Consider the following 27,937-nt stretch of genomic DNA (forward strand, 5'->3'; position numbering starts at 1 on the left):
CCCAGTCGGGTTAGGTGCTATCCTTGCACAGCGGACACCTGAATTCTCGAAGGCATACACAATTAGAAGTTTGTCCCAAACAGAACGTGCTTACTCACAAACAGAAAGAGAAAGTTTAGCAGTGATTCGAGCTTATGAACATTTCCATGTATTCCTATACGGAAAACCTTTTATGCTGGTAACTGATCATCAAGATTTACTGACTATAGAATGCCTCCTCACATTGAACAATGGGGACTACAGTTACTAGAGTATAATTATATGATTGTGTATCATCCAGGGAAGGATTTGAACCCTGCTGACTACTTTTCCAGAGTGCCTATACATGATCATGGTACACCATCTAAGACGGCTAAGGCCTATATTAACTATATTGTAAAATCAAGCACACCTGCTGCCATTTTGTTAGCCCAGATTATCACTGTCATGAGCAATGATAGGGACATGTTAAAGCTGAAGGATGATATTCTATATCAGTCATGGAACCAACACACTTGACCCCCTCAGAAGTGTGGCGAGCAAAAATACAAAAGTGTCAAGGATGAATTGTCTGTAACTCAGGAACATGCAATACTAAGAGGTCGAGAATTCGAATTCCGGAGAGTCTGAGACAGGAAATAACTGAAGTAGTACATGAAGGACATTGTGGAACCAAACGAGCTCTCCAAGACGGAGTCTGGTTTCCTTATCTTGATGACAGGGTTAAAAGGGAATTAAAGGCCTGTCATCAATGCAACTGCCTTTCTACAAAAACGTTTCACCATACCTTGAACATGTCAGAACTCCCAATGCATGCTTGGGATAGAATAGCCATGGACTTCTTTGATCCACTCGAGAATGTGCATTTCCAGTTGGTGATTAGAGATGAATAATCATGGTTTCCATTAATAGAAGATTTTTCATCTACTACTCAAGAGCGAAACATTGAATGACTAGATGGAATACTTGCGACATGGGTTGTTCCAGCCATAGTGAAGTCTGAAAACAGTCAAGAGTTTAAACATTTCTTGGAGCATTCGAATGCAAAGCATAAGAGCACACCTGTGTTTCTGCAGGTCTATGGACTCGTTGAGTGTTTTGAGTATGCTAAACAAAGCAATGCAGTTTGAGATTCTTGAGAAGCTTGATTTGAAAACTGTGTTTAATAAACACCAAGTTACCTTAATGGAACAATTAGAGAAAGAAAGATGACAGCGACTCATGAGCAGGACTTGGTTAACAAACAGATGTAAGTGTATGCTGACAAAAGATGATATGCGGATAACACTGTCTTTAAGAAAATAGATTTCATGCTTGTACGACAACTGCAGTAAAGAAAATCTGATGCTCCATTTGATGCAGAACCTTTTCAAGTGGGGTCTACGAAAGGACACATGGTGACTGTCCAGCGACCTGGGAAGTCTAGTACCAGAGACTCTTCTCATTTCAGGCAGTTAACTAATCATTCATCAGATCTAACTATTGAAGGAGAGACTGAGTCTGAAACATCTGTGAGTGCTGTTGCCTCTACACCGTTGATGCAGATGCTGGACAGTGGTGGTGACAGTCCCAGTTTCTAAGAACACGATGAGGTCAAACAATTAAAGCGCAAAAAAGATTAGGAAGATTTAATTGTACATGTTTATAGGTCTATTTTGTAAAAAAGTTTTAAAAAAGTGTTTAACAGAGAGGGAGATGTAGTATCTTGCAAATTAGAAGTGATGGAACCCTTTTAGCTGATAGACTCCACAGAACTGTGAGGTAAGTGTTAGAGTCAAATGCAATGAAGACTGGTTTTGAATGTTGAAATCGCAGTTGCGTGCAGACAAATAAAGACATGTAATACTAAGCTCCGTGTGTGGCATAGTCATTGGTGGGTACCAAGGCTGGGGAGGCTGTAGCAGCTGACAATCAATTAAAGCAGCTCTACACTCACCAGCAAACCTTTATATTAATTCATGGTGATAAACAGGGGAAGGGGGGTGTTGAATCTGAAATTCAAATTATTCTGCATTCTTCTTAAATTTTGGTGAACAAAGCAGGGCCGGACTGGGAACCAAAACCGGACCTGGCAAAGTGCTCGGCCGGCCCCTCCCTCCCCTGGGGGGTTGTGGGTGCCGCCGAGCTCTTTGCCAGGGCCGGTTTTCGGCAGATTTTGTTACAGGGACGATTTTGCAACTATGCTGCAAAAACGGCCCTGTAACGGAAACGGGCCCCAGGGGGCCCATATTGGCCCCCCACCCTTGCAGTGCACCGGGGAATTGACTGGTGCCCGCTACGGCCAGTCCGGCCCTGGAACAAAGGAAAAACATTTTTTGTAAAACTTCCAGATCATTCTAAAATATCTCTTAAAAATTAAGAAACACATGCATTCAAATTAATAACATGGATTGGCAAAGTCAATTGCCTCGCCTAAGTGAGATCTAGTGGCTTTGTGCAGCATGGCCGAAAGTTCAAAAAATAAAAAATGCTTTAAAGCAGTCAATGCTGGGCATTTTATAGCGTTTTATTTTTATTTTACTCTCATCCATGCTCCTGTACAACAGGGCTAAAAAATATTAACAAGACAATGGATTTCACATAGGTAACACCCATTTGCTTTGCCAATGCTTGTTTCTTTTCAGGTAAGCACTCAATGAGAGTCCATGTGTTTTAAAGCTGCCCCCCTTGTGTACTTTCCATCACCCCTCCACCATACACCACGATGCTCTCACCCGTGTGTTTCTCCACCACAATCCTCCATAATGTGCTTGCCCTGGCGCACTTCTCCCTCAGCATTGCTCTCTTTTCTGTGCCTCTCCACTGCCCCATGCTGTGCTCTCACCTGTGTGCTTCTGCTGCCTCATGCTCAATGTTGCTCCCTCTCACCTGTTTTATGTACTCATCCTGGGCCCAATGCTTTGGTCTGGCTACGCCCTGTGATGCTTCCACTCCCGCTCTCTCTCACCCACTGTTTTTAAATGCATAAAAAGTTATTTTGCAGTATATATTTTTTTAATTTTACCCTTCCAACTTAGATCAGCAAATAGAAAGAAAAAAGCACCCTCATATTTTGTAGTCGTGTGGATGTGTGGTGCAAAAGTCTACAAAATAACAAACCTACTGGCCGCATCAAAGCACCTGCTTTTTGTGTTTCCTCTTTAGCTATGTTGCACAACATCATTAAAAACAATTGGCAAAGGGGAGACCTATCCACTCTGATAATGCCTATTGTATACAGCACTCAGGTCAAGTACACTGCTAATCGTGAATAAAAGCTCATCTTCTCTTATGTGTCTCAGCACACGTACAGCCAGAACACTTTCAGAATGCAGACTAGGTGTAAAAATGAAGAAGTAAAAACAAGATAGAAGGCCTTTACCATCTATGTACATAGGAAATGGAACAACATCCCTGTATCCTTCAGGACCGCCCATTGCTGCTCCAATTTGTGAAAGAGTTGAAGAATCAAATGTTTAAAGAACACTACATCACAATGCATTAACAATTCATAAACCATTTATTGCTCCTAACACTAGTTGACTTTAGGTTTGCCTTTGACACTGTGCCTTTTGGACAGATTCGCAATTTAGAAATACCAAGTATGGAAAATGCTACTTACCAGTATGCATCTGTTCTTGGCATGTAGAGCTATAGAGTCTCACACTGAGCATTAGATCGCCACCTGGTTGGGCTCGGATGATTGCATGTGGTTGTCGTCTTGGACGAAGTCTTTGTAGTCACGAGATAGGTGTCTCCTTCCTTGGACGATAGTGCGCATGGGCATCGACTCCATCCTTAGATTGTTTTTCACCATGATGGGAAATGATGGAGTTAGTAGAAATAAAGAAGGGATGTCCATGAGTGTATATCTAAGTAAGATAGAACTGAAACAGATACAGGTCCCGGGGAGGTGGGTGGGCGTGTGAGATTCTGCAGCTGTACATGCCAAGAACAGATGCATACTGGTAAGTAGCATTTTCCGTTCGGGGCATATGAGCTGCAGCTCTCACACTGAGCATAGATTATACAGCTGTTGCAGTAGCTTGCTGCTTGGCTTGCACATCAACACAATAGTGTTTAGTGAAGGTATGTGTTGTAGACCATGTTGCTGCCTTGCATAGGTTTTTAGATTTTTAGCGCCGAGACGCCCACGGGTATTCGCCGCGCTTTATAAATGTCAATAAATAAATAAATAAATAGGTCTTCTAGGGGAATGTTTCCTAAGAAAGCCATGGATGTTCCTAGTTTGCGTGTGGAGTGCGCTCTAGTAGGAATTGTTAATGTACGTTTTGCTTTGCGATAGCATATTTGTATGCATTTTACAATCCACCTTGCAATTCCAGCTTTAGAGATGGGGCTGCCCTTATTTGGTGGAGAGAAAGTTACAAACAATTGCTTTGTTTTGCGAAAGGATTTGGTCCTATAAATGTAATAGAGAAGGGCTCTTTTCGCATCTATGGTGTGTAGAGCTCTTTCTGCGACAGAGTCTGTGTTTTGAAAAAAACACTGGCAACTCTATTGACTGATTTAGATGAAAAGGAGTAATGACTTTAGAGAGGAATTTAGGATTTGTTCCTAGAACCACTTTGTTACGGTGTAATTGTAATAATGGTTCTTGTATAGTGAAAGCTTGAATCTCACTAACTCTCCTAAGAGAGGTAATAGCAAGAAGGAAAGTTGCTTGCCATGTGAGGAATTGCAGTTCACATTTGTGTAAAGGTTCAAAAGAGGGTCCCATGAGCCTGGTAAGAACAATGTTTAGGTTCCACTCTGGAGAGGGTGGTAACCTAGGAGGAATGATTTGTTTTAACCCTTCCATAAATGCTTTAATTGCTAGCACTATAAATAACGACAGATGTGCTCTATTTTGTAGATATGCAGCAATGGCTGCAAGATGTAGACATATAGATGAATATGCTAGATTACATATTTGTAAGTGCAGAAGGTAGCAGATGATATTCTGGATGGAAGCATCCAGGGTATCAATTTGATTATTGGTGCAGTAAATGACAAATCGTTTCCATTTTGCAGCATAGCAAGCTTTAGTAGTGGGTCTCCTGGCTTCTTTAATGATATTCATACAGTCTGGTGGCAGGTTAAGATACCAAAACTTTAAGACTTCAGGAGCCAGATCGCCAGTTTCAGTTGACTTGGATCTGGATGTCTGAGGTCTCCATGGTTCTGCGTTAGCATGGATGGTGTGAGACAGAGTCTTTGGTGTGGAACTAGAGAGAGTTCTAACAGCTTTGTAAACCATGGTTGGTGTGCCCATGTGGAAGCTACTAAGATCATTAAGAGAGACTGTTATCGTAGCTTGCGTACCACTAGTGGTATTAGTGGGATTGGCGGAAAAGCGTACGCAAATATGCCGGTCTAATTCATCCATATCGCATTGCCCTTGGACAGCGGGTGTGAAAACCTAGCGGCGAAGGTTGGGTACTTTGCGTTTTCGTGTGTGGCAAACAGATCTATGTCTGGATGACCCCACTTGTGAAAGAATGGTAGAAGAACTTGCAGATGTAGTTCCCATTCGGGAATTTGTTGTGTCTTTTGACTTAACAGATCTGCTATCTGATTGTGAACTCCTGGAAGGTGTTCTGCTAGCAGATATATTTTTTGTGGAATGGCCCATCTCCATATGTTCTGTGCAAGCTGGGACAGCTGAGGAGAATGTGTTTGCCTCCTTGTTTTTGAATGTAGTACATGGCTGTCATGTTGTCCGTCCGGATAAAGACAGCTTTGTTCTGTACATGTACTTGGAAGGATTTCAGTGCTATGGATATTGCTAGCAGCTCTAGGTTATTGATGTGGAGCACTTTTAGTTGAGTGTTCCATCTTCCCTGAGTTGTATGGTGTAGAAGATGGCCCCCCAACCTGTCAGGGATGCGTCTGTTGTCAGGACTATCTGTGGAACAGGTTCGAGGAACGGCTGCCCTCTGGACAAGTTTTTGGTGTTTCACCACTGCAGAGAGCGATGTGTGCGGCTGTCCACCACCACCAGGTCTGTCAGTTGTCCTTGAGCCTGGTTCCACTGATGTGTTAGACATTCTTGCAATGGGCACATTTGCAGTCTTGCATATGGTACAATAAAAATGCAAGATGCCATCATGCCTATTAGTTGCATGAACACTCTGGCTGGGAGAGAGTGTTGGTTTTGAAACCTTGTGACTAAGGCATGAATGCTCTGTATCCTGGCTGGACTGGGATAAGCCAGAGCTGTAGAGGTGTTTATTGTAGCCCCTAGATATTGATGTACTTGAGGACAGGAGATGCGACTTGGTGTAGTTGATTGTAAACCCCAAGTTGTGCAATGTTTGAATTGTTTGAGATGTGTGTTGGACACACTGGTTGAATGACCTGGCTTTTATGAGCCAATCGTCTAAATATGGGAAGACATGGATCTGTTGTCTTCTGAGATGTGCTGCTACTACTGCTAGGCACTTTGTAAACACTCTTGGTGCAGTTGTGACGCCGAATGGAATGACTTTGAACTGATAGTGTTGTCCTTCTAGTACAAATGTTAGATACTTCCTGTGAGAAGGATGTATGGGAATGTGGAAGTAGGCGTCCTTGAGGTCTAGTGTAGTGAGGAAATCGCCTTGTTGCAATAATGGGAGCATTTGTGATCATATGAAAATATTCTGAGTGTATATACAGATTGAGGGGCAGGAGGTCGAGAATTGGTCTTAGTGTCCCGTCCTTTTTGGGTATTAGGAAATACAGCGAGTATACCCATGTTCCTTGATGTTGCAATGGAACTATCTCTATTGCGTCCTTTTGAAGCAATGATAGAATCTCTTGTTTGAGCAGCGTTAGATGTTCTGTGTACATTGGACGCTGTCTGGGTGGTATATGTGGAGGGGTAGCTGTAAGTTCTAGGCAGTAACCATACTGGATAATCTGTCTTACCAACATGTCTGTTGTAATGGAATTCCAGACAGGTAGGAACGGTGTTAGTCTCCCCCCGACAGGAGTGGAATGCTGCTGAAGGAATCAATGTTTAGTGGTAGGAGAGGTTCGATTGTTGTTATTGCCTCCACCTCTTCCCATGTTGTTGTTGCCTCTGTAGCCTCCTCCAAAGTATCCTTTATTGGAGGATGTTTGTGTATTGTTTTTAAAGGAAGCTGAATTGTCTGCTCCAGCTTGTTTAGAGCCTCCTCTATAGAAGGAGCGACGAAAGGAGCCTTGTATTTGTGGGGACTGCAAAGCTTCCATAGATTTGGCAGTATCTGTGTCCTTTTTCATCTTTTCAAGTGCTGTGTCTACAGCTGGGACAAAAAGCGATTGTTGGTTAAATGGCAGATTTAAGATAGTAGTTTGCACCTCTTGCTTAAATCCTGAGATGCGTAGCCATGCATGGCCTCTAAGAAGGACACTAGTGTTTTTGCCCTGGATGCAGGGTCTGCTGCGTCAAGTGCGCACTTGATTGAAGCATTAGAAATTAGCTTACCCTCTTGGATAAGGTCATTTGCTTGCGCTTTATATTGGTCAGGTAGATGCTGTAATAGTGTTTCTAGCTGATCATAATGAGCCCTGTTGTATCTTGCAAGAAGGGCTTGTGTATTAGCTATGGGTCATGTGTTGCTGGCTTCGGCAGCTATTCTTTTGCCTGAAGCGTCCATCGTATTGGACTCTTTATCAGGAGGTGGCGCTTCCCCTGAGGTTTGGGAGTTTGCTCCTAGGGAATCTAAAGGTAGCTGTCCCTTAATGTAGGCAGGGTCAGCAGGAGCAGGTCTGTATTTTTTTTCTATTCTGGGGTTTATGATCCTAGCGCGTACAGGATCCTTAAACACTTCTGGTGCATGTTTAATGACACCTTTGATCATTGGTAATATTTGAACTGACTTTTGAGATTGTTCAAAAGTGTCTAATAAGAAATCCTCTTCTGCCTCATCTGAGTGCATTGTGACTCCATGATGGATGGCAGCCCTATTGACTCAGTGTCCAAACTCAATATTATCTTCTGGTGGAGATTGTTTGGATGGATATGGATGTGGATCAGGAATATCTGGTACATCCTGTGGGATTGGGTACTACCAGTCAGGTTGGTCTGGGTAGTTAAAAGGGTGATTTGAATCCTCCCCTGGCCCCATAATATCATCATCATCATCATCATCATCATCATGAGTAGGTGTATCTTGTGGTGAAAAATGCAGAGGAGAATTAATTTTGATGTGGTGAAGGAAGAGGATGTGGAATAGAGGGAGAAATAGGAGAAGAAGGATGCATAGGTGATGTGGCAAAGTTCTTTTTCTTGACAGGCATGTGAGGTGTAGGTGCTGTATCTAACATACTCATTTACAACAAGGGGTGGTGATGGACAGAGTCTCTGAATTAAGCAGAGTACTCTCACCCAGTCAAGAGATCAGGGCTAGATCCAACACCGTTTTTTAGCTCATTGCACCATCCCAGTTTCAGAACCTGGCTGTATGCAAATTAGTCTGTCCCTGGCCCAGTGCATCATGGGAACAGGGCAGACCAGACTACAAAAGCCAATTCTTACACTGGGAAGGAAACAAGCTTCCGGGGACCGGTTTCTGCCATTTCAGGCGTCTTCGGCCCGGCTTGCTTGAATCCTGATGGTGCAATGAGCAAGGGACTCACATCTGAGTATACCCTTCCACGCTTAGGGTGGACAAAATAATTTACAACAAGGGGTGGTGATGGACAGAGTCTCTGAATTAAGCAGAGTACTCTCACCCAGTCAAGAGATCAGGGCTAGATCCAACACCGTTTTTTAGCTCATTGCACCATCCCAGTTTCAGAACCTGGCTGTATGCAAATTAGTCTGTCCCTGGCCCAGTGCATCATGGGAACAGGGCAGACCAGACTACAAAAGCCAATTCTTACACTGGGAAGGAAACAAGCTTCCGGGGACCGGTTTCTGCCATTTCAGGCGTCTTCGGCCCGGCTTGCTTGAATCCTGATGGTGCAATGAGCAAGGGACTCACATCTGAGTATACCCTTCCACGCTTAGGGTGGACAAAATAATTTACAACAAGGGGTGGTGATGGACAGAGTCTCTGAATTAAGCAGAGTACTCTCACCCAGTCAAGAGATCAGGGCTAGATCCAACACCGTATCTAACTTACTCTTCCTGTGTGGTAAAGCAGAGACATGTCCTGTTTCTGGGTCAATATATATCTTTTTCTGTGTAGTAAAGCAGAGACATGTCCTGTTTCTGGGTCAATATATATCTTTTTCTGTATAGGATCAGGTTGAAAAAGCTCCTCTTCCTCAAGAACTGCTTTTGGTGCCGATTTTTTCGGTTCCGAGCGTGGTTGTTGCTTTCCTTTGTCTTTAGCCTTAGAAGTTGTGTTAAAGCCCTTTAGCGTAGCTCTTGGCTCCAAAGATCTTGGCTTTGAAGCCGAAGCTGGTTTCGTAGGCTTGGAAGCGTCGGAACCAGGCTTTATTATTTTCAGAGCCGTTTTGTCGGTTGGAGTCGACGGTTTCGGAGTGGATTTCCGAACCGGGACTTTTCAGTTTCGGTGCTGAGGGAGCTGGTGGTATCGGCACATGCGGTTTGCTCAGTCCCGAGCTACCGGAAGGCTTTTGAATTTTCTTCGGTACCGGGCCCGAAGGCGGGGCTTCTGAAGTAGTTTTTCTGTCGCTACTGGGCCCCGGAGGCGGAGTGTTGACCTTTGCCTTCGATTTGGGTGTTAGGGTTGGGGTAGAGGCAGTAGTACTCACGTGTTGTCCCAAAGGTATGGAGTCATCTGCCCCAGATACGATTTCGAGATCTTCAGAATCTTCCTCCGGGACATCAGGACCGTCGAAGATGTCGACCGGTTCCGGAGCTGATCTCTGCATGATGTGTCGACAGGCCCTCCGATCCCATATGGTCTTCTTGGACCGAAAGGATACGCAAGCTGGACTAGTCGTGTTTCGGTGATAAGCACAGGTTACAGACCTTGTGATGGTCACTGCGCGGGAACTTTGCTCAACACTGGGGGCATTTCTTGAATGGCGTCCTTTCCATGAGCTGTAGGCCTCACGGCGTGGATAGGCCGGAGGACCCGCGTCGACAACTGGAATCGAGCCGACTAGATCGAGTCGATGGTTATTGATGTCGAAAGTTGTTTAGAATAGTTGAAGTACGTTTTTCACGCGTCAAACTACTTAGAAAGTAGTTTTCGAACCAGAGCGTAAAAGTTACATCTGAACCCAGTGGGGGAAAAAAACAATCTAAGGATGGAGTCGATGCCCATGCGTACTATCGTCCAAGGGAGGGGTCACCTATCTCGTGACTACACAGACTTCTTCCAAGACGACAACAACATGCAATCATCCGAGCCCAACACCAGGTGGCGATATAATGCTCAGTGTTAGATCTGCAGCTCATATGCCACAAACATTATTTCTAGACATGGGATTTGAATCCACTGTCTCAGACTGTAAAAGTGGTTTGGGGTGGTTCTTTCAAGTGTCCTTCGCAGGGCTGCTCTGCAGACACAGCCTGTTTATCTAACAATGCTTCTCTCAGCAGGTAGCACTAGAGCTGCCTTCAATCTGGAGAACCCACATTGGAGGCACAAAGAGAAGTTTGCACATGGATGTCATCAAACCAACTGAATGAGTAAATCAGGGACACATAAAATGGGCAGGTCCAACCTAGACATCGCCTCACCTCTCAAAATAGAACTGCTGCCCCATCCCTCGCTCCTACCATCCATCAATGGTCAGTGCCCAGAAAGACTAATCAGCAACTCCTTACTAATAAGGGCCATTCTTGAATATCTGTCTCTACACTCCTCATCTACAGGAAAGCTGGCAATTCACGTCACCTGAATTGGAGCACAGTCTTATCTTCCATCTTGTGCTAGGCCAGACCAGTAGCATCCAGAATGTATCTTTACTCTAGTAGGCTAGTTAGCCTCCACCCCAGTGACAGAGATAAAAAGGTCTGTTTACACTACTGACTCCATCAAAAACACAGTATGATGTAGCTACGTTTTTTATGTTCTGTACCTAGGACTAGGACAGTAGTCCACTGCCCACAGTGAGGATACGCTGGGTGAGCCCGCTCAGGTTAAAGGACAGATCAAGGACGTCAAACTGCCAGGGACAGGACTAGGCCTCTGCACAGACACTAAAGTCAGTGCTGCACCTTTGGCAAAATAAAAGTCTGGATACCAGATAGACATGATGGTCACTGCGGGCTTAGGGAACACACCTGTATGCCATGCAAGAAACATTCCAGTTCTGCAACGGGTATAATAAGTGTTCACTAGGAAGCATGCAAGTACGCAGTAGTGTCCCCTGGGTCAGGCAACAGATAGCAGGCACTACGCTGGGAACCAGCTACTTTGCAATACTTCTGAGCCCGAATTTACTGAACTGCGGACCAGCTGCTGAATGGCAAAATTGTTCATGCCGGGGTCTCTGTGACACTCCCTAAAATTCTGCCATTTGCTGCCATTGTCAGTAGTGGGCAGGGTTGCCTTATCAAAGATTATCTTTCTTTCAAGACTGTTGTATTTTTCCATCGACCCTAAAGATACCGGTTCCCCCAAAAATATTTATGTCCTCTTACTCTAGCTTATATGGGGACACCAGCATTGAAGAACAGCGCTTGCAAAGTTAAAATTAACTGCAGCGGTGGGGGGGCATAGCAGTCCTTGGCTTGGAATTGTATTATTTGGTGGTGCAATTGAAATGGGTGTCACAATGGGTGTTGAAACTTTTAAAGCACTTACCCACAGTCAAAGATCTTGGTTTAACCATTATTACTTTGCTCACCACTGCACCCGTTTGGCCCCAGCAGTCTTGCACCTGCTTCCCATGGGAACAGTCCCGTCTGAACTGCCAAGCCAGGCCCTCCCTAGATCGGAAACAAGCATCCTGGGACAGATTTTTAGGTATCACCCCTCATCAGCCAGGCTAGCTTGAATCCAGTGGTACAGCGAGTAAGGGACCCTTGTCTGGGCATACCCTAAGCAACTTAGGGCACACAGCAACATCACAAATAAAAATAAGCATTTGCAATGCAATAGGTCTCGCATTTGCGAGAGTTTGAGCTATTGCCATTGCTTTTTATTTATGTGTTTTGAAAAACGTGCAAGCGGTGTTTATAGTCCTTGCTTACGAGAAGCAAGGCTGGCAGCAACTGTGCCTCTTTTACTGCCAGCCTTGCTTCTATAAGTACAAAGTGCGTATTTACACACCATTTGCAAGTTTTCAAAATCACCACTCCCTTCCACAGCTGGTTTGAAGGCCCTACTCGTCTTATGTTTTTGAAGTCAATCGCCGGTACATAAAAGCTGGTAGGGTACTCGATAAGCCCATAAAAATTAGGCAACTGCAACAATGTTAAATAATGGTAAACTGAAGACCTGAAAATTGTGAGTAATGCTCCTGTTTCAACTAGATTGCATATAGGAGTCTATTATATGATAAATAGGAGAGGTACAAGCCACTGCTGGCTAAGAATAATTCACATAGCAGAGGACTGTAATATCACCAGTATTAGTAGTACAATTTCCAAAACACTTGTGATGGATAATTTAGTGCAAATGTTAAAGCAACTGTCTCACACCCACAAAGAAGATATGCTTGAACATTGATTTGGAACTGGGTGCACAAATACCTTGTAGTCAATTGTGCTCAGTGAATCAGAAACAGAATATCTTAAACAGTATGTAGATGAAACCTTAGCTAAAGGCTTAATATGGTTTAAAAAGCCTTCGGGGTGGGGGTGAAGAGGTGAGTCTCTTAACAGTCACAAGATTGACACCAACAGTTGAACAGTACTTATGGCAAAAAATGTTCCATGACAAACCACAAAGTAAAGGTGGCACGAGGGGACATCAACTGCAGTAAAACCATTGTAACACTTGATGTACATTCTGAAATGTCAAAGAAAGTCTGGTTTATAGTAGTCCAGTGATTTGAAGTGCACAAGATCAGAAAGTGGTGAAACCGCGTCTGTTTGCCCATCTATCTCAACCATTCCATTTCACTAATTGTTGTCCAATCTACCTTCATAGACCATGAAGAAGGGGCTCTCGAAAAAGAAAGCAGTCTACTTGTAAAGAAAATATCAAACTCTGTAAGCAAGATTGAAAGTAGGAATAAACTTGAAAAATCGAAAAACGAGAAACTAGGCCTTCGACAAACAATTTTTTTTAAAAGAGCACTGGTTAGAATTCAAGTTTCTTGTACATCCCGAAGGCAGTACAAAACGTATTGATCACACCCTTGTGCCAATGCAGAAGCATTTCATTTTGCAATGCTTTTTGACAATGATGTACATGCAGTGACAAAAAGGTTAAATAAGGTGTACCCACAGACACATCACACTTGTGCACATATGCATCAAGACACTACAACGGCCAATCATGACCACCATGAATGCACGGGGTCATGATGGCTCATCAATCTCGGAAAAAGTAAATGACAAGAAAAATATTATAAGTTGCAAAAACACACACCTTTGAAGACGGAAGGGCCAGGCAGCAAATTGCAGCTACCAAGCCCTCCAAGAAAGACGTACAAAACACACACACACACACACACACACACACACAAATGATGTGAATGAAAGGAACAGGGAAACAGAAGTGAAATGGATGGGAGGTGTGGGAGTAAAGGTAGGAGCCACTAAGCATCAAGAGCACCAAAATGGAAGGAAAAGCAATGAAGATGCTGAGTGAAGGATAGGTCAAGCAAGACAGGGAGAGGTAAGGTAAGCAATGGCTGAGCTGGGGGGACGCAGGCGGCATAAGGGGGGGGAGAAAGGCACAGGAACAAAGCAAGAAAACACAGCAACTCGTATGGAGTACTAACAGCAGATTAAATAATAAAAAAAGTTCTTACCTACTGAGGACATAGCGAAGCTGAGCGTGCGTGCGCATTAAGAAAGCGAAACTGCTTAAGGCTTGCGACGACGTCAGTTGCCTGGGGCATGGGCAGGGCATGGAGCGTGCGGCCGGAAGTGTCTGGGGCTCCCGTGAGCTGAGGGAGCCCCGTGTGTTGGAGAAACGAGGCGGGAGTCCACCCCGCAGAGAGAAGTCCGGCGGGAGCCCACCCCACCTTCGGGAATGCCGCATGGTGGGGCCGAAGCAGGATTTTAGATGGGGCTCCTGTGAGCAAGACGGAGCGCCGATTGTTGCTGCGCCAGTGACCGGGTGAAGAGGCCAGTCCCCCCTGCCATCGAGGAGACCAACCTAGGAGCAGTGCAGAGTCCCCACATGAGCCGGTGAGTGGGGTGGAGCGGGAGGCATGCTAGGCTACGCGCCTGGACAGGACATGTGCACGCATATGGTGCGAGCAAGAGTTGTGATAAAGCCACGAGCTGTACGCGTGCACATCCCCTTCCTGTTCAGCTTCAGCACAGACAGTCGATATGCACGCTTATGGGTTGTGGCATTATTACAACTCCTGCTTGCACCATACAGTGCACATCTGTCTAGGACTTGCCGTACACGTGCACCTGTCCTGTCCCCTTCGCAATGCAAGTTGGCAACAATAGATCTCGCCTAGGCGAGCAGAGCATGGCGCTGCATCGCGAGGCGAGACCTAAAAAACTGGTGGTGAGTGGTTCAAAGGCTCCAGCACTCCGTCCATCTTTGTTTGTTATGTTCGCCCTACATAGCCAAAGGTATTCCCAGACGTGGGTCCGTTGCTGGCTGTGCCACTAGATTCAAGTTAGCCTGGCTAATTAGAGGTGAAACCCTGAAACTGGTCCCAGGATGATTATTTCCAGTCCAGGGAGGACCTGGCATGGCAATTTGGGCTGGACTGTTCCCATGAAGAGCAGGGTCAAAACGCATATGGCTGGGTTTGAACTGGGGTGGCACAGTGAGCAAACAATCTCTTGACTGGGGGTGAGTAGTTGAAACGTTTCAGCACTCAGTCCATCATCTTGTTGTGTTTGCCCAGGTCACAAAATTAACAGAAGAAAGGAAACAAAATATGCCACAGCTTTACATGGTGGCCATGAACTTGCACTAAAAGTTGTGTATATTTAAAAAAAATGCATATCACTTTAATGAGACAGTACTGGTGTAACACAGCAGGCAGGTGTATTTATATCTGGTAAAATCGGTTTTAAGCACATCATAGTGAAACAAGATTCTTGTTGGCGGAAAGCAAAGGTACTGTAAGTTTTAAATTACTGTAACCTGAACACATAGTCCAAACACACAAGGAATATTTAAAATCCAAGTTAAGACAAACTACTTCTAATGAATAAAACTCTCTCCTGAACCCAGCCCTGATGCAAGTTGATACCAACCGCTCATCTACCAAGACGCTTGATGATCTCTAAACGAGAATCCTGACACAATCCTGACCTTAACATATACAATCTCATCTTAGATACTCATTTATATGTGTCCAACGTGCAACTTTTCTTTTGATGTACCCTTTGTAAAGCGCTCTGATACCCTCATAGGGTCTAGTCTGCGCTATATAAAACCTTATAAATAAATAGAATGAAAAAAAAGCATTGACAACAGTAACGCATTGGCCTACTAGCCTTGGTTCTAAATTCTACTTCTTATCAGACAGATGTGCAAATTATCAGGCAAAATGTTGTCAACCACAGGTCAAGCAAGGCAATGGCTGAAGTGGGGTGATAAATGCAGTATGCTGCGTTGAGTGGAAGAAAATGAGAATGACAACTTAATAGACCAATGGACAAAGAGGGTTAACACAAGAACTCTAACTATACCTAGCTATTATACGCAAACCCAAAAATGCCTTTTCAGTAGACAGTACACCTGAACCACAACTACATAGCACCGATTTGCACTGTGTAACATTTACACATTTATTTATGAACTTTTCTCAATACATGAGGCTGGTGGAAAAAGTAAATTTGTGTCTAGGCCAGACCCAAAAAACAGAGTGCAATACCATTTAAGAAGAACACAGAATGTAAACCTATGCACACGCTTGCCACCACAGAGGACTCTATAAACCATGGAAACACTAGGTCTACGACTGATTGCTTGACAAAAAGAGGCACTTGTACATGATAGTCCATAAGAAAAGGGGCCAAAGATGTTGTTCTATGACCAGTTTTAATTAGTGTTCTTTTGAAACTAATGTGTACTTCTCTACAGCTTGGCTTAAAACGTACATTAGTAAGGAAACCCGTAGTTTGTGGAAAAGCAATAACTGGACTTTATGGAGGCTTCATTTACACATGTTTAATAAGCTAGCCAGACACAGAGAACAAGACGTATGTATAGTCCAAAACAACGTCCATTGCAAGAACTCCAGACGTCTTGAAATGACCTAGAACTGCTGACAACCGATAAATCTCCCTTCTAAGGTAGCAGCCAAATCAGAAGGAAGGTTATTCAAGCACTGCTTCATGCCCAACTTTGTTAACATTGTTCAAATAATGCAGCCAAGTTCAGTGGGTGAGTCCCATGGCATTGTGTGTGACAGAGTAAGTCAAATAACACATTTTGCATTACTTGCTATATTCTGCTATGCAGGAATTAAGTCATCCATGTGTGAGTTGAGCATTAAATAAAAGCAGGTCAACTAACACACTTAGCATTACCGGATATATTCAGCTTTGCAGGAATTAAGCCATCCATGTGTGAGTCGAGCACTAAATACCGTTCTAATCATAAGGGTGCTGAATGATAATGGTGTAATTCACATGTCAATTGCTGCAAAGATGCCAGGGAGCATGGAGGCTCCATCCCTACTTAAGAGGATTCCCACAAGGAAACACTAAAGTTTTCGCTGCTAAGCTTCTGCAAAATGTAAGTATTCAAGAAACTCCACTGTCTCGTCTTGAAATCATGTCTTCTGCCTGGTTTGGATTTTCAAAGCATATACAAGGTTTGCTCACAGAACTAAGGAATTTCTTAGTGGTTTGGGTGCCCACAGGTTTTTAAAAGGGGTCACAACAGACGCTATGGGTCGCTTCAAAGGATTATAACATTGTTGCCAGGTCACTCGCTTCATATATTAAATACCTTAAACATGTGATGGGAGCACTGTAACTTCGAGAAACAATTTCATACCCACGTTCCCAGGCAGTACCACACTCCGAAAAATAACAAGCATTTGCAATGCAATAGGTCTCGCATTTTCGGGAGTATGAGCTATTTTTATTATAAATTACATTGCCTTTTATTTATGTTTTGGTTTTTGAAACATAAATAAAAGCCATTGACATTTACAATGCCAATAGGTCAAACTCGCGTAAATGCGAGACCTATTGCATAGCAAATGCTTGTTGTTACCGAAAAGCCCTTTCTACAGCGTATACTGGCTCTTTTAACGGTACTCACAAAAACAAACAAGTACAGGTAAAGCACGAGATGACTTCGTTTTACCAAAAGCACAATGCTCCAGCACTGGAATTATAATCAACATAGTGGCAGGACTTAAATCCTAATGGCAGGAGTCAGGAGGCCTCACAAAGAACATATTAACCTGTAATAATGTGCTCAAATCTGTTGGAGGAATATGGTTAAAGACCAGTGCGCACACTGATGAGAGGCATGTGAGTCTAGGACAGTGTCTCCTATGAATGAGCAGTGAGGACCCTGAGTAACAGTCTCTTAATCATGCAGTTTTGCCATCTGCACTAGCCCGGTTATCATCAGCACTGTTGTTATGGTTGCCATCGGCACTAGTCTCGTTGCCATCAGCACTAGTCTCGTTATCATCAGCGCTATTTTCGTTGTTGTCATTAGTGTTGTCATCAGCACTAGTCTCATTGTTGTCCATCAGTGCTATTCTCACTGTTCTCGTTAGCAATAGTCCCACTGTTATAATCAGAGCTACAGTCATTATCATCATCAGTGCTATTCTCATTGCTGTCATGAGCACTAGTCCCCTGTTTATCAGTGCTATTCTCATTGTTGTCATGAGCAATAGTCCCATTGTTATCATCAGTGCTATTCTCATTGTTGGCATCGGCACATGTCCCATTGGTATCATCAGCACTATTCTCATTGTTGTCATGGGCACTAGTCCCATTGGTATCATCAGTGCTATTCTCATTGTTGGCATGGGCACTAGTCCCATTGGTATCATCAGAGCTATTCTCATTGTTGTCATGGGCACTAGTCTCATTGGTGTCATCAGTGCTATTCTCATTGTTGGCATCGGCACTAGTCCCATTGGTAACATCAGAGCTATTCTCATTGTTGTCATTGGCACTAGTCTCATTGGTATCATCAGTGCTATCCTCATTGTTGTCAGAAGCACTAGTCCCATTGCTATCATCAGAGCTATCCTCATTGTTTTCAGGAGCACTAGTCACATTGGTATCATCAGTGCTATTCTCATTGTTGGCATCAACACTAGTCCCATTGGTATCATCAGTGCTATTCTCATTGTTGGCATCGGCACTAGTCCCATTGTTATCATCAGTGCTATTCTCATTGTTGGCATCGGCATTCGTCCTATTGGTATCATCAGCGCTATTCTTATTGTTGTCATGGGGGCTAGTCCCATTGGTATCATCAGTGCTATTCTCGTTGTTGGCATCGGCACTTGTCCCATTGGTATCAGCGCTATTCTCATTGTTGTCATGAGCACTAGTCCCATTGGTATCATCAGTGCTATTCTCATTGTTGGCATCGGCACTAGTCCCATTGGTATCATCAGAGCTATTCTCATTGTTGTCATGGGCACTAGTCCCGTTGTTATCATCAGTGCATCCTCATTGTTGCCAGGAGCACTAGTTCCATTGCCATCAGAGCTATCCTCATTGTTTTCAGGAGCACTAGTCACATTGGTATCATCAGCGCGATTCTCATTGTTGTCATGGGCACTAGTCCCATGGTTATCAGTGCTATTCTCATTGTTGGCATCGGCACTAGTCCCATTGGTAACATCAGAGCTATTCTCATTGTTGTCATTGGCACTAGTCTCATTGGTATCATCAGTGCTATTCTCGCTGTTGTCATGGGCACTAGTCTCATTGGCATCATCAGTGCTATTCTCATTGTTGGCATCGGCACTAGTCCCGTTGTTATCATCAGTGCTATCATCATTGTTGTCAGGAGCACTAGTCCCATTGCTATCATCAGAGCTATCCTCATTGTTTTCAGGAGCACCAGTCATATTGGTATCATCAGCGCGATTCTCATTGTTGTCATGGGCACTAGTCCCATGGTTGTCAGTGCTATTCTCATTGTTGGCTTCGGCACTAGTCCTATTGGTATCATCAGTGCTATTCTCATTGTTGGCATCGGCACTAGTTCCATTGTTATCATCAGTGCTATTCTCATTGTTGTCAGGAGCACTAGTTCCATTGGTATCACCAGCGCTATTTTAATTGTCATCAGACTAGTCCCATTGCGGTCATCAAGGTTACTCTCATTCACTTATAACAGGTCTTGCAAACACTGAAATGTGGTGCCTTTTGCTGCTGTCTTCCTTCAGAGTTTGAAAAGCCCTTACTGTTAACTTTACTCAAAGAACAGATCTGCCTTCTGAGGAATCAGACTCAGTCTGGGTATCTGCTACCGGTAATTCTGGAAGGAAGCCAGGCGCTGACCAAAGCAACCTCCATGGGTGACAATGTATATGCTACGAATGTTGTCTGCTGTGAAGCTCAACGATTTCACGGTCTGCCAACCACATAAAAATAGGTAGACTTTGTTTTATAAACATCATCCTGGGAGGTGTAAAAGTGGCGCCGAACAAAACATGGCTTCTTTCATTTAGTTGCTTCCCTGAGAAATGGGTCCCAAAAAAAAAAAAAAAACCAAGCCCGCGAGTGGTGCGCACGCGCCACTGCGAGCCATGTGGTTTCAATTATTACGCCTGTGTCTGGGCATGATAATTGAAACCACATGATGGCTGGTGCGCGTAATAGACACCAATAGGCCATGGGCGGAGCAATGCCCCCGCCTTTGGCCTATTGCGTGCTCTCTTGGCAAAAAACATGCATGCAAAGCCCAATAGAGTGCCACAATTGGAAAAGCACACGCTCGTGCGTGTGTCATTCCTAGGTCAGCTTCTGAAACCCCATTTTACCTACTAAATCTCTTGCGCGACCAGTGCTGCGGACTGCAACGCTAAGCGCAAGCCCTAAAAACTATCTTCACATGGTAACAAACCCATTACATACTAAACCATCCCAGTAGTTCATTGCAAACTCGATTCTTCACTCAGAGTGTGCCAAGTGCCTTTAAAGCGCTTCCTTATGGTGTCCTGGGATGACTGCAAGACAGCCATGTGGTTTTTTAGGTTGAGCCTAACGCAGCGCGCATGCGCTGCCCTAGGAGATGACCTTTTGGAATGGGTCTGCACTTATCGGCTAATCGGCGGCATCCACCTTGCAGGAGCGAGCAGCGGCGCGCAGGGGCATCTGTTTCCAATTAGCCTGGCTCTGCTGTGGCATCTGTTTCCAATTAGCCTGGCTCTGCTGTTGCTTTCACTTTCCCTGGTTCGTGTGTCTCGGCCGCGGAGTCGGAGTCACTTTCCCTGGTTTACTTTAGGCGCGCTGTGTTAATTTTTTATTTCACTCTTTCTTGTTGTTTATGTGTTTTAAGCAACACCCTTAATTGCAACAGCCAGGTCCCTTTGAGAGACCCCCTCCACACCCTCCACTTGGCTTAATATAACATTTTGTCTCCTGGTCTGTATGCTTAAACAGCAAGAAAATAAACCCTACTTCCTCGTTTCAGAAATAACTGAAACACCCTTGAAGATATTTTACCACTGGTCTAAACTTGGATGGATTTGAAGCTTTCAGGCGCAGATTACAGCTCTCTAAGCACTCGCCCGCAGGCCAGTTCAAATACAGTGCTTCACAATTGATTTGCACTAATAAACTGCCAAACACTTAACGCACTGCGAAGGCAAGGGTTTTGACAAATTGTTCAGACCTCAGATCCAGGGCTACAGTATGTCGAATGGCTGCCAGGCTGAGATAGCAGCTGCCTTTTATCGACTGACAGGTCAAGCTGAAAGTAACTTGAAGATGCGGCCCTCAGCCTTTTATGGACTTCTCATGTAAATGTTCTGCATGTGTTGATGAAAGGGTCTGTGATTGAGACTAAAGGCAGTGTCCTTCCCTCTGGACGTAACCTCAGAATAGACAATTTATGTTTATTTTTACTGCATTTATTTCCATCCTTTCCAGAAATCACCTCTATCCAGACATGACTGTCCTCTCGCATCGTTGTAAACCCACTCATCTTCTTGTGACAGACACTTAACTGTAAAAGCTGCGACGGAATCAAAGACAGAGGTCACCGTCACAAAAGGTTTCAGACAAATTTGCGTTTCTTTATCCCTCTAACAAGACAACTGCTAACTACCTTCCAGTTGAGAAGGCGGGCTTAATCCTACACTGGGCTTTAAGTGGGATTAAAAAAACAGGGGGGGGGGGCTCACAAAGGGGTGTGGCCAATGTAAATAAGGGTGTGGCTTAAAAACACATAAGCTAAAAGTCTGTGCTTTGCATAGTGTGCCGCCCGACTTGTATTTTGCGGTTTCTGTCATCCAGATATATGATACAACAAGTTACATCCTACCTACAACAAGCCAGGACTCTTGGCTTTGTCAATAGTCCAATTGTCAACCGGTGAGACCCGGCCCACTTAAAGCCCTGATCCTACAGTAAATATGTTAATGACCAGGTGACTAAAGGTGGGCACATCACCCACAAGGCAATAATATTGAAGTCAGGTACCGTAATGTTGCTCCCTGGGTAGGGTGATCATCTTTTTAGGTCTAGCTTGTCAGTACTACTATCTGCTGATGCAAATGTTACAAATTCTTTAATGCATACATAGACTGGACTTTGGCTCCGCCCTACAGATGAACTACCCTCTCACCTCATTATATTGACGGTTTCATATATTATTCTGCATGTTATGAATGAGGGACTATTTTACATCTCAAAAGTACTCTGAATCATCACCATTTTTTTGTCTCATAGATGAAATGTTTAAAGAAAGCAATTATATATATTTTTTCTTTACTGCAGTAGACCTTTTTAGGTCGAGCCTAGCGAGGCATGCAGTAGTCAAGTATGCTGCGGAAGCCTCTCCTCCTCTCTGCCCATATTTTTGATTGGCTGGTGTCATTGCCCTTGGTAAATGCTGGCTTCCGATTGATAATGAGGCATGCTAGTCCCTCCTTGTTACTGGGCACAGGTTTGTTTTTTCTCTGTTTTTCCTAACCCCCCCCCCCCCCCCCCAAGTTTTGAAATCTGTGGATTGTAAGTCACCACTATTCAGAAGGGGCAACATTGCCAATAATGGCTTACATGTCGGTATATTAGTGTATATATTATGTGTTATATTATCATTGAATGGCTACAAACTTATAAGATCCAAAAGCCGTGAACTATTGGCTATGCCAATGCTTGTGTTACTATGAAAATGTCCAAGGCCTGTCAGTGACATTTGTATCTAAACAAGCTCAGTTTGTTGACAAGCAGCTACAAAAATCAAGTGGACGCGAAAGTCACACGAGTCACCATTACAGCTTGCAATCTTACCTGCGCAGGAAAAAACCAGAAAAACAGGTTGCTGTTGTAGGTCTTGTTCACTGTGAAATATCCAGAGTAGCTCTTGACGTTGTACCCTGGCAACGGGCCCACAAGACTCAACTCTCTTGCTGAAAGTGAAACCATTAAGATTTTAAATTATTTTTCTTCTGTGCCAAGGCAAACATATAACTGTGACACTATCTAAAAACATTTTCAGAAGGTGAAACTATGTTTCTGAAACACTTATGCCTTGTGTCTTACCCCATCATTAAAAATGACAGTTTACACATGAGTTGCATCTGGCAATTCTAACCTCATGGCAAAGGATAAAATTCACAATACTCACTAGCTGAAAGTCTAAATTTACTAACGCAGGACTACAGCTATGCTTTAAGTCTATTTCTAGGTTTCATGGATTTCTCAAACAATTGGAGGTATTCTCAAGCTGCAACGAGTGCACATTCCCAGGAGTACTCATGTCATGCCAAGTAAGAATGCAGAAATGCTCCTGTGCCGTTTTCACATCCCGAAGTGTCATGTTAAAGTGCGTTGTGGAAGCAAAGTTATTTGTTTCTCATGGGGACATTGGTTTTACGCCAAAGAGAATCCCCTGGCGGTGCTCCGCCACACTTTTTGGGGTCATGTTCTTCCACCTGGCTATGTTGAACAAGCATTTACAATGCAACGGTCATGCTGTAAAGGACGTGCGGTCGGAGCTGCCAACTCAGGAGTTGGTTTGCAATTAGTAGTATATAAAAAGAAAAGGCCATAACACACCAGCAAGTTCCATATCGTGTCCCGAAGTGTTAAATGTAACCGGCTGAGGCAAACCAAGGAGCAGGGAGTTGCGTGTGTGTGCGTGCGGTGTGGTGAGAGTGTGTGTGTAGGGGGTAAGCACACCCACAGTTTGTACACCTGTTCGGTAAATACTACCCCATTCATTAAAGTCGGAAAGATGACAGGCCGGCCTGTTCCTAACCAGATTTAAAATTATGGTGCGCAGGTGACACACAGATAAGAGCAACGAGCGCTTGTGTCGACCATGATACCATGATAGGGTACATGCCTGGTGGCTCAACTGCCAACAAAGCACCAAACGCTGTAAAATGTTATAGGCGGCCAGTTTTGCGTGTCCGCATTATCTCAAAAACCTATAAATGTGAGTGAATCCATTAAATTAATGTAAGGTAACTGGAGATCATGTTATGCGCCTCAATACTTCGGGTCAGAGCTTATTTTGAATTCGGAGGTTGTATCACTAAAAACATCGAGCACGATCTCGATCTTTGAAAGTAAACAGGTGCACTTATAAAATTCTGGTGTGAGGAGAGGGGATTCAGAGCGCCAACTGGATTAAAAGTCATACATTGAAATAATGGCAGTGCCAAGTAACGAGCGGAGCACTATGATGGAAGACAATCTCTGTGCAGTGAAGAGATCGCTTGAGCCTCAGTTCCGCTATTATTTTAATTTACGACTTTCACTCCAGTCAGCATTCCTCGGTGTGTGTGTCTGGGGGGAGGGGGCGGGGGTAGGCGGTGCTGAGAGCTCGGAAGTTCTCGGATATTAAATAAACAAGCACGCAAACCTATCATCAAGCCTCCGAAAACACGAGCAAAGGCAGGCAAACTTAACCAGAGAACCCGAGAGCATTGTTGTTATCTTCCATCATTACTATGCTGTGCATTCGTGGCTTTTCCGGGCAGTGTGTGGGCTGGCTGTAAATAACCCAGTTCGCTGAGTCCCTTGTATGTGGGCTGGGAAACCAGGTGAGGGAGCTGGCATTTCAGACTCGATTGTGCCACATAGAAATTGAAAGAAGCCCTCATTATCAGGAGTTCACTGCAGAAAGACGGGTCAGTGACATTCATGTTCTTCCAGCCACGCCGCTCTGCTTTGATGGAGGGCACAGGCTTTGCTCCACGCGCTCACCATTTGTCACTAAGCCCCCTCCTTTGCAGACTGGGGGGGGGGGTGTTTTTCTTTCTCCCCTCTTCTCCATTGGCTGGAATGTAAACAACGGGCGTGTTTTTGACTTGTTGTTTACCATTCCAGCCAATGGAGAAGAGGGTACAACAAACCTAAAAAACACACCCCCCCAATCCGAAAAAGACGGGGCTTAGAGCAAGTGAATGACGTAACTGAGACCTCTTCTCCAATGGCCGGCCGCCCTTTAGGAGGCCAGCCAATGGAGAAGAGGGGCGGTGTTTACCCTCGCTACTCAGAGTCATTAAATCTCGACAGCGAGACTGCGCATGTGCGCAGCCTACGCTAGCCGAGACCTAAAAGGAGGTAAACCTGTTCAACCGAAGAACATCTCTGAAAGTGTTAAGGTGGCAAGCTACCCACAATCGTTCAACACCCACCAACTTGCAGGTGGTCCTCAGCTACAATTTTTGAAGGAGCACCAACAATGGAAAGCTCATTACCCAGCCTTGGACAAAGAAGATATGCTGAGATGATATGGTCACGAGACTATCAACTTTGTTGAATTAATGTGGTAGCACTTTGGGCAAGCATTCTACAACCATGTTAACTTAAGATTGTGTACAAACTGAAGGAACTAGGTTTTGACTTTGTCACTGGTTTTTTCCCAGCCATTCTGTACAGGAGCGCGGCTGATGTGCAGCTGTGAAAGTTTAAAAAAAATGATAATCAAAAAGTGCAATGACTCAATCAACGCTGGTCACATCATATCACTTTTTGAAATGTATATACTTTCAGCCAAGCTTCACAGCAGCTGTACTGCTTTGAAATATGGAAAGTAATTTTGTATCGTCTACTCAAAACATAGGGGCACTGTTCCAGGGGAGGGGTTTCTTGTGTCGCCCACCCACTACAGAAACAAGAGGAAAAACAGGGGAGAGGGAGAAAAAACAAAAGATAAGGGTGTCCTAGGTGCTAGGACCCACTAATTAGAGGGAAGAGCAAGTCTTGCCTCTTGATGCCCTCACACCCCCGAAGGATGTCATGCTTCAACATCAGGCGGTGCTCCTCATCGGGCCGGCGCTGCAACGCACTACAGGTGTTTTCAGTTTTTGCTTGACACTGCTAAAGGACTCCACTTGTAACTGAACAGCTCTCGTGTAGTCCAGGAAGATGCAATGGTTCTCAACGTCTGAATCTCCCTTCCAAAGCACCTCCTGTAGAATGGTTTCCCAATCACTATAGTTGTTGATCTTTTCTATTATGGTTCTTGGGGTTTCCCCCGCCATGGTGGTGTGGCTAACAACCTGTGTGCCCTCTCCCCCACAAAGAGGTGAGACCCTTTGATCCAGTCCTCTAGGAATGTCTCTAGGGCGCACCCTCTCCCCTTTGAGGGAGCCACACAAACCTCAGATTGCATCAGCGGGACCGTCCCTCTCCATCTTCTGCTTGGGCCTCCAATTTTTGTGATTAGGACTCAAGAGTGGCCACCGCGGCTTTCAAAGCAGTCATTTATTCTTGCATTTTAGACACCTGCTGTTTTGTTTCGACTGATCTCTCTGCCACCATGCATAGATCTGTTCTCAGTAGGTTAATATCCAATGCCATGGCTTCAATCTTCGCCTGCACCACTGAGCTTCATGCCTCGATAGCCACTAGGATCTGGGCCCCTGTTAGTTCCTGCGGGTCCCATGGTCTCTCACTGCCATCTGCCGGCAGGACTCCGCCTGTTTCTGGGGTGCGGTGAATGGATACATTTTTGTTTGTTGTGCACCTCTGGGTGATCTGTGCTTGCTCACAGTGTGTGATGGGTCAGGGCAAAATAAGCATCTACAGGGTCCTGGTTGCCAGGTGCAGTTGTCAGAGTCCTCCCCTTGGCGAGGCCACCTATCTCTCAGTGTCCCTGTTGTCGATCGCACCACCCACCCAGGACACCTCTCCGTGTTCTGGTGCGATTATCTTCCTCATGGTACTCCAGCAGTCTGCGCTTCCCACACTTCCAATTCACAACACCAACAGCAGGCCTGCCAGGGTCATGGACCGGGGCAGGCCTCCCGTCACATGGTTACAGGAAGCGGACAGACACAGCCAGGCAAGTCAGTGGGCGCTAAGTTCTTGTGTCTCATGAGCAGGGTCAGTCGTCATTGGTTAGTGACCCCAAATCCAGCAGCCGGTCACGGGGAACCCGTATGTGTGTCATGACCCACTAGCAAATGAGGCAGAGTGGGCAGTCACGTATGTGATCTCTGTGCTGTGTCACTAGAAGTCCAGCAGCCAAGCAGCAGCGGGGAGGGGGCAAGCGGGGTCCTCCAGCTATGGCACACCCTAGGCAATGCAGAATTATGACAGCGGAACGCCGTACGGAGCAGTGCCCGTCCCTTTCAGATACTAACTAACCATATAAGTCCGTGAGGACAGTTGAAGAATTGCTAACACCACTGTGTCGCACCATTCTCGGGACCTCCTTGGAACAACATTAGCCATTTAGTAGTTTTCTTTTTGATGTCGGACAGACCGTTTTAATGAACTTGACCACATTCTGAAGTTGCTCATGTAGTCCCCTAAGGATCATTCAACATATGAATTTACTGTCCTGAATATGGTCTAACAGATGTCTTCACTATCTAGACCGAAACATAGACCACTACACCTATTTTCTTTGTGAATTGTTCACCTGAGGATTTGTTTTTTGTTTGATCAGTTACATTTTTCTGTTGTACATATTGTTTGAAATAGGTGTCCACATCAGTGATAATGAGAGGCTTACAACAACAAATCACTTTTGAATCTCTATCAACAGGTGTTAATTTATATTAATATATGTAATCGTTTTTTGTACCCTCTGATAAGTTTTTCATTATAAATTTACGTTTCAAAAAGTTTACACCTGCGGGAAATTATCTGTGGCAGATTTGATCAAGTTGGAATAAGTCAATTAATTTTTTTAAATAATTCGATGCAAGCTACTGAATAGAGCTTACGACCATTGTTTGCCTAATAGATATTAGATTGAGCAAAAGAAAGAAAATCCCTTCTAGGCATATTTACCCGCTAACACCCCAGGCAAGGCGTTGTCAGGCCAGGATCACCCGTCCACTTGGGGTCCGCATACGAATCCAGCACTGCTCAGGATTCACCTGGTGCTTCCAATTGTATCAGCAGAGCATGGGGTGTCACAATTCTCCCCACAGCTACTGTTCTCTGCGTGTGGCCTCGAATAGGCCCTTTCTGCTATCTTCCACGGGCTCACCATAGCCCTCTGTGCTCAGTGCAAAACAATGCCTCACAGACACCACTGCGGAGCAAATTAGGAATTTGCAGCTGGGAGACAAACTGGGCCTTCTCATGTCTCTGGGGCGCGCAGGTAGCCAGAAGCCTTGTGCCTGTGGCAGACAACCCCCCAGCTGGCTGCGGTTGCCCCACCTCGGGGATCAAAACAGTTCAGCGATCTCAGGCATCCAGGGACTCCCCTCTCCGGACCGTCCTGACCAAGCTCATGCCCCCAACTTCACAGGCCTTCCAGTGCCTCCCGCGTCTCCGTGTGAGTCCGGTACGTATGGCGCTGACGCCAAGGGGGCCCAGGCAAACAACATGAGTACCCAATGCCACACGCACCTGGAT

At 44.8% G+C, this 27,937-nt stretch overlaps 1 protein-coding gene across 4 annotated transcripts in view; it reads right to left on the reverse strand.

Annotated features, from left to right (window-relative positions):
- CPVL (carboxypeptidase vitellogenic like) overlaps positions 1 to 27,937 on the reverse strand; it is a 799,647-nt gene that overhangs the window by 753,803 nt on the left and 17,907 nt on the right. For all 4 annotated transcript variants that reach the window (XM_078663502.1, XM_078663501.1, XM_078663503.1 and 1 more), the window contains exon 3: positions 22,400 to 22,518. In XM_078663502.1, the coding sequence (XP_078519628.1) occupies positions 22,400 to 22,518 (119 nt within the window). The remainder of the gene's footprint in view (positions 1 to 22,399; positions 22,519 to 27,937) is intronic.

The sequence above is a fragment of the Lissotriton helveticus genome, chromosome 10 (assembly GCF_964261635.1).
Source record: "Lissotriton helveticus chromosome 10, aLisHel1.1, whole genome shotgun sequence".
Classification (NCBI taxonomy): Eukaryota; Metazoa; Chordata; class Amphibia; order Caudata; family Salamandridae; genus Lissotriton; species Lissotriton helveticus.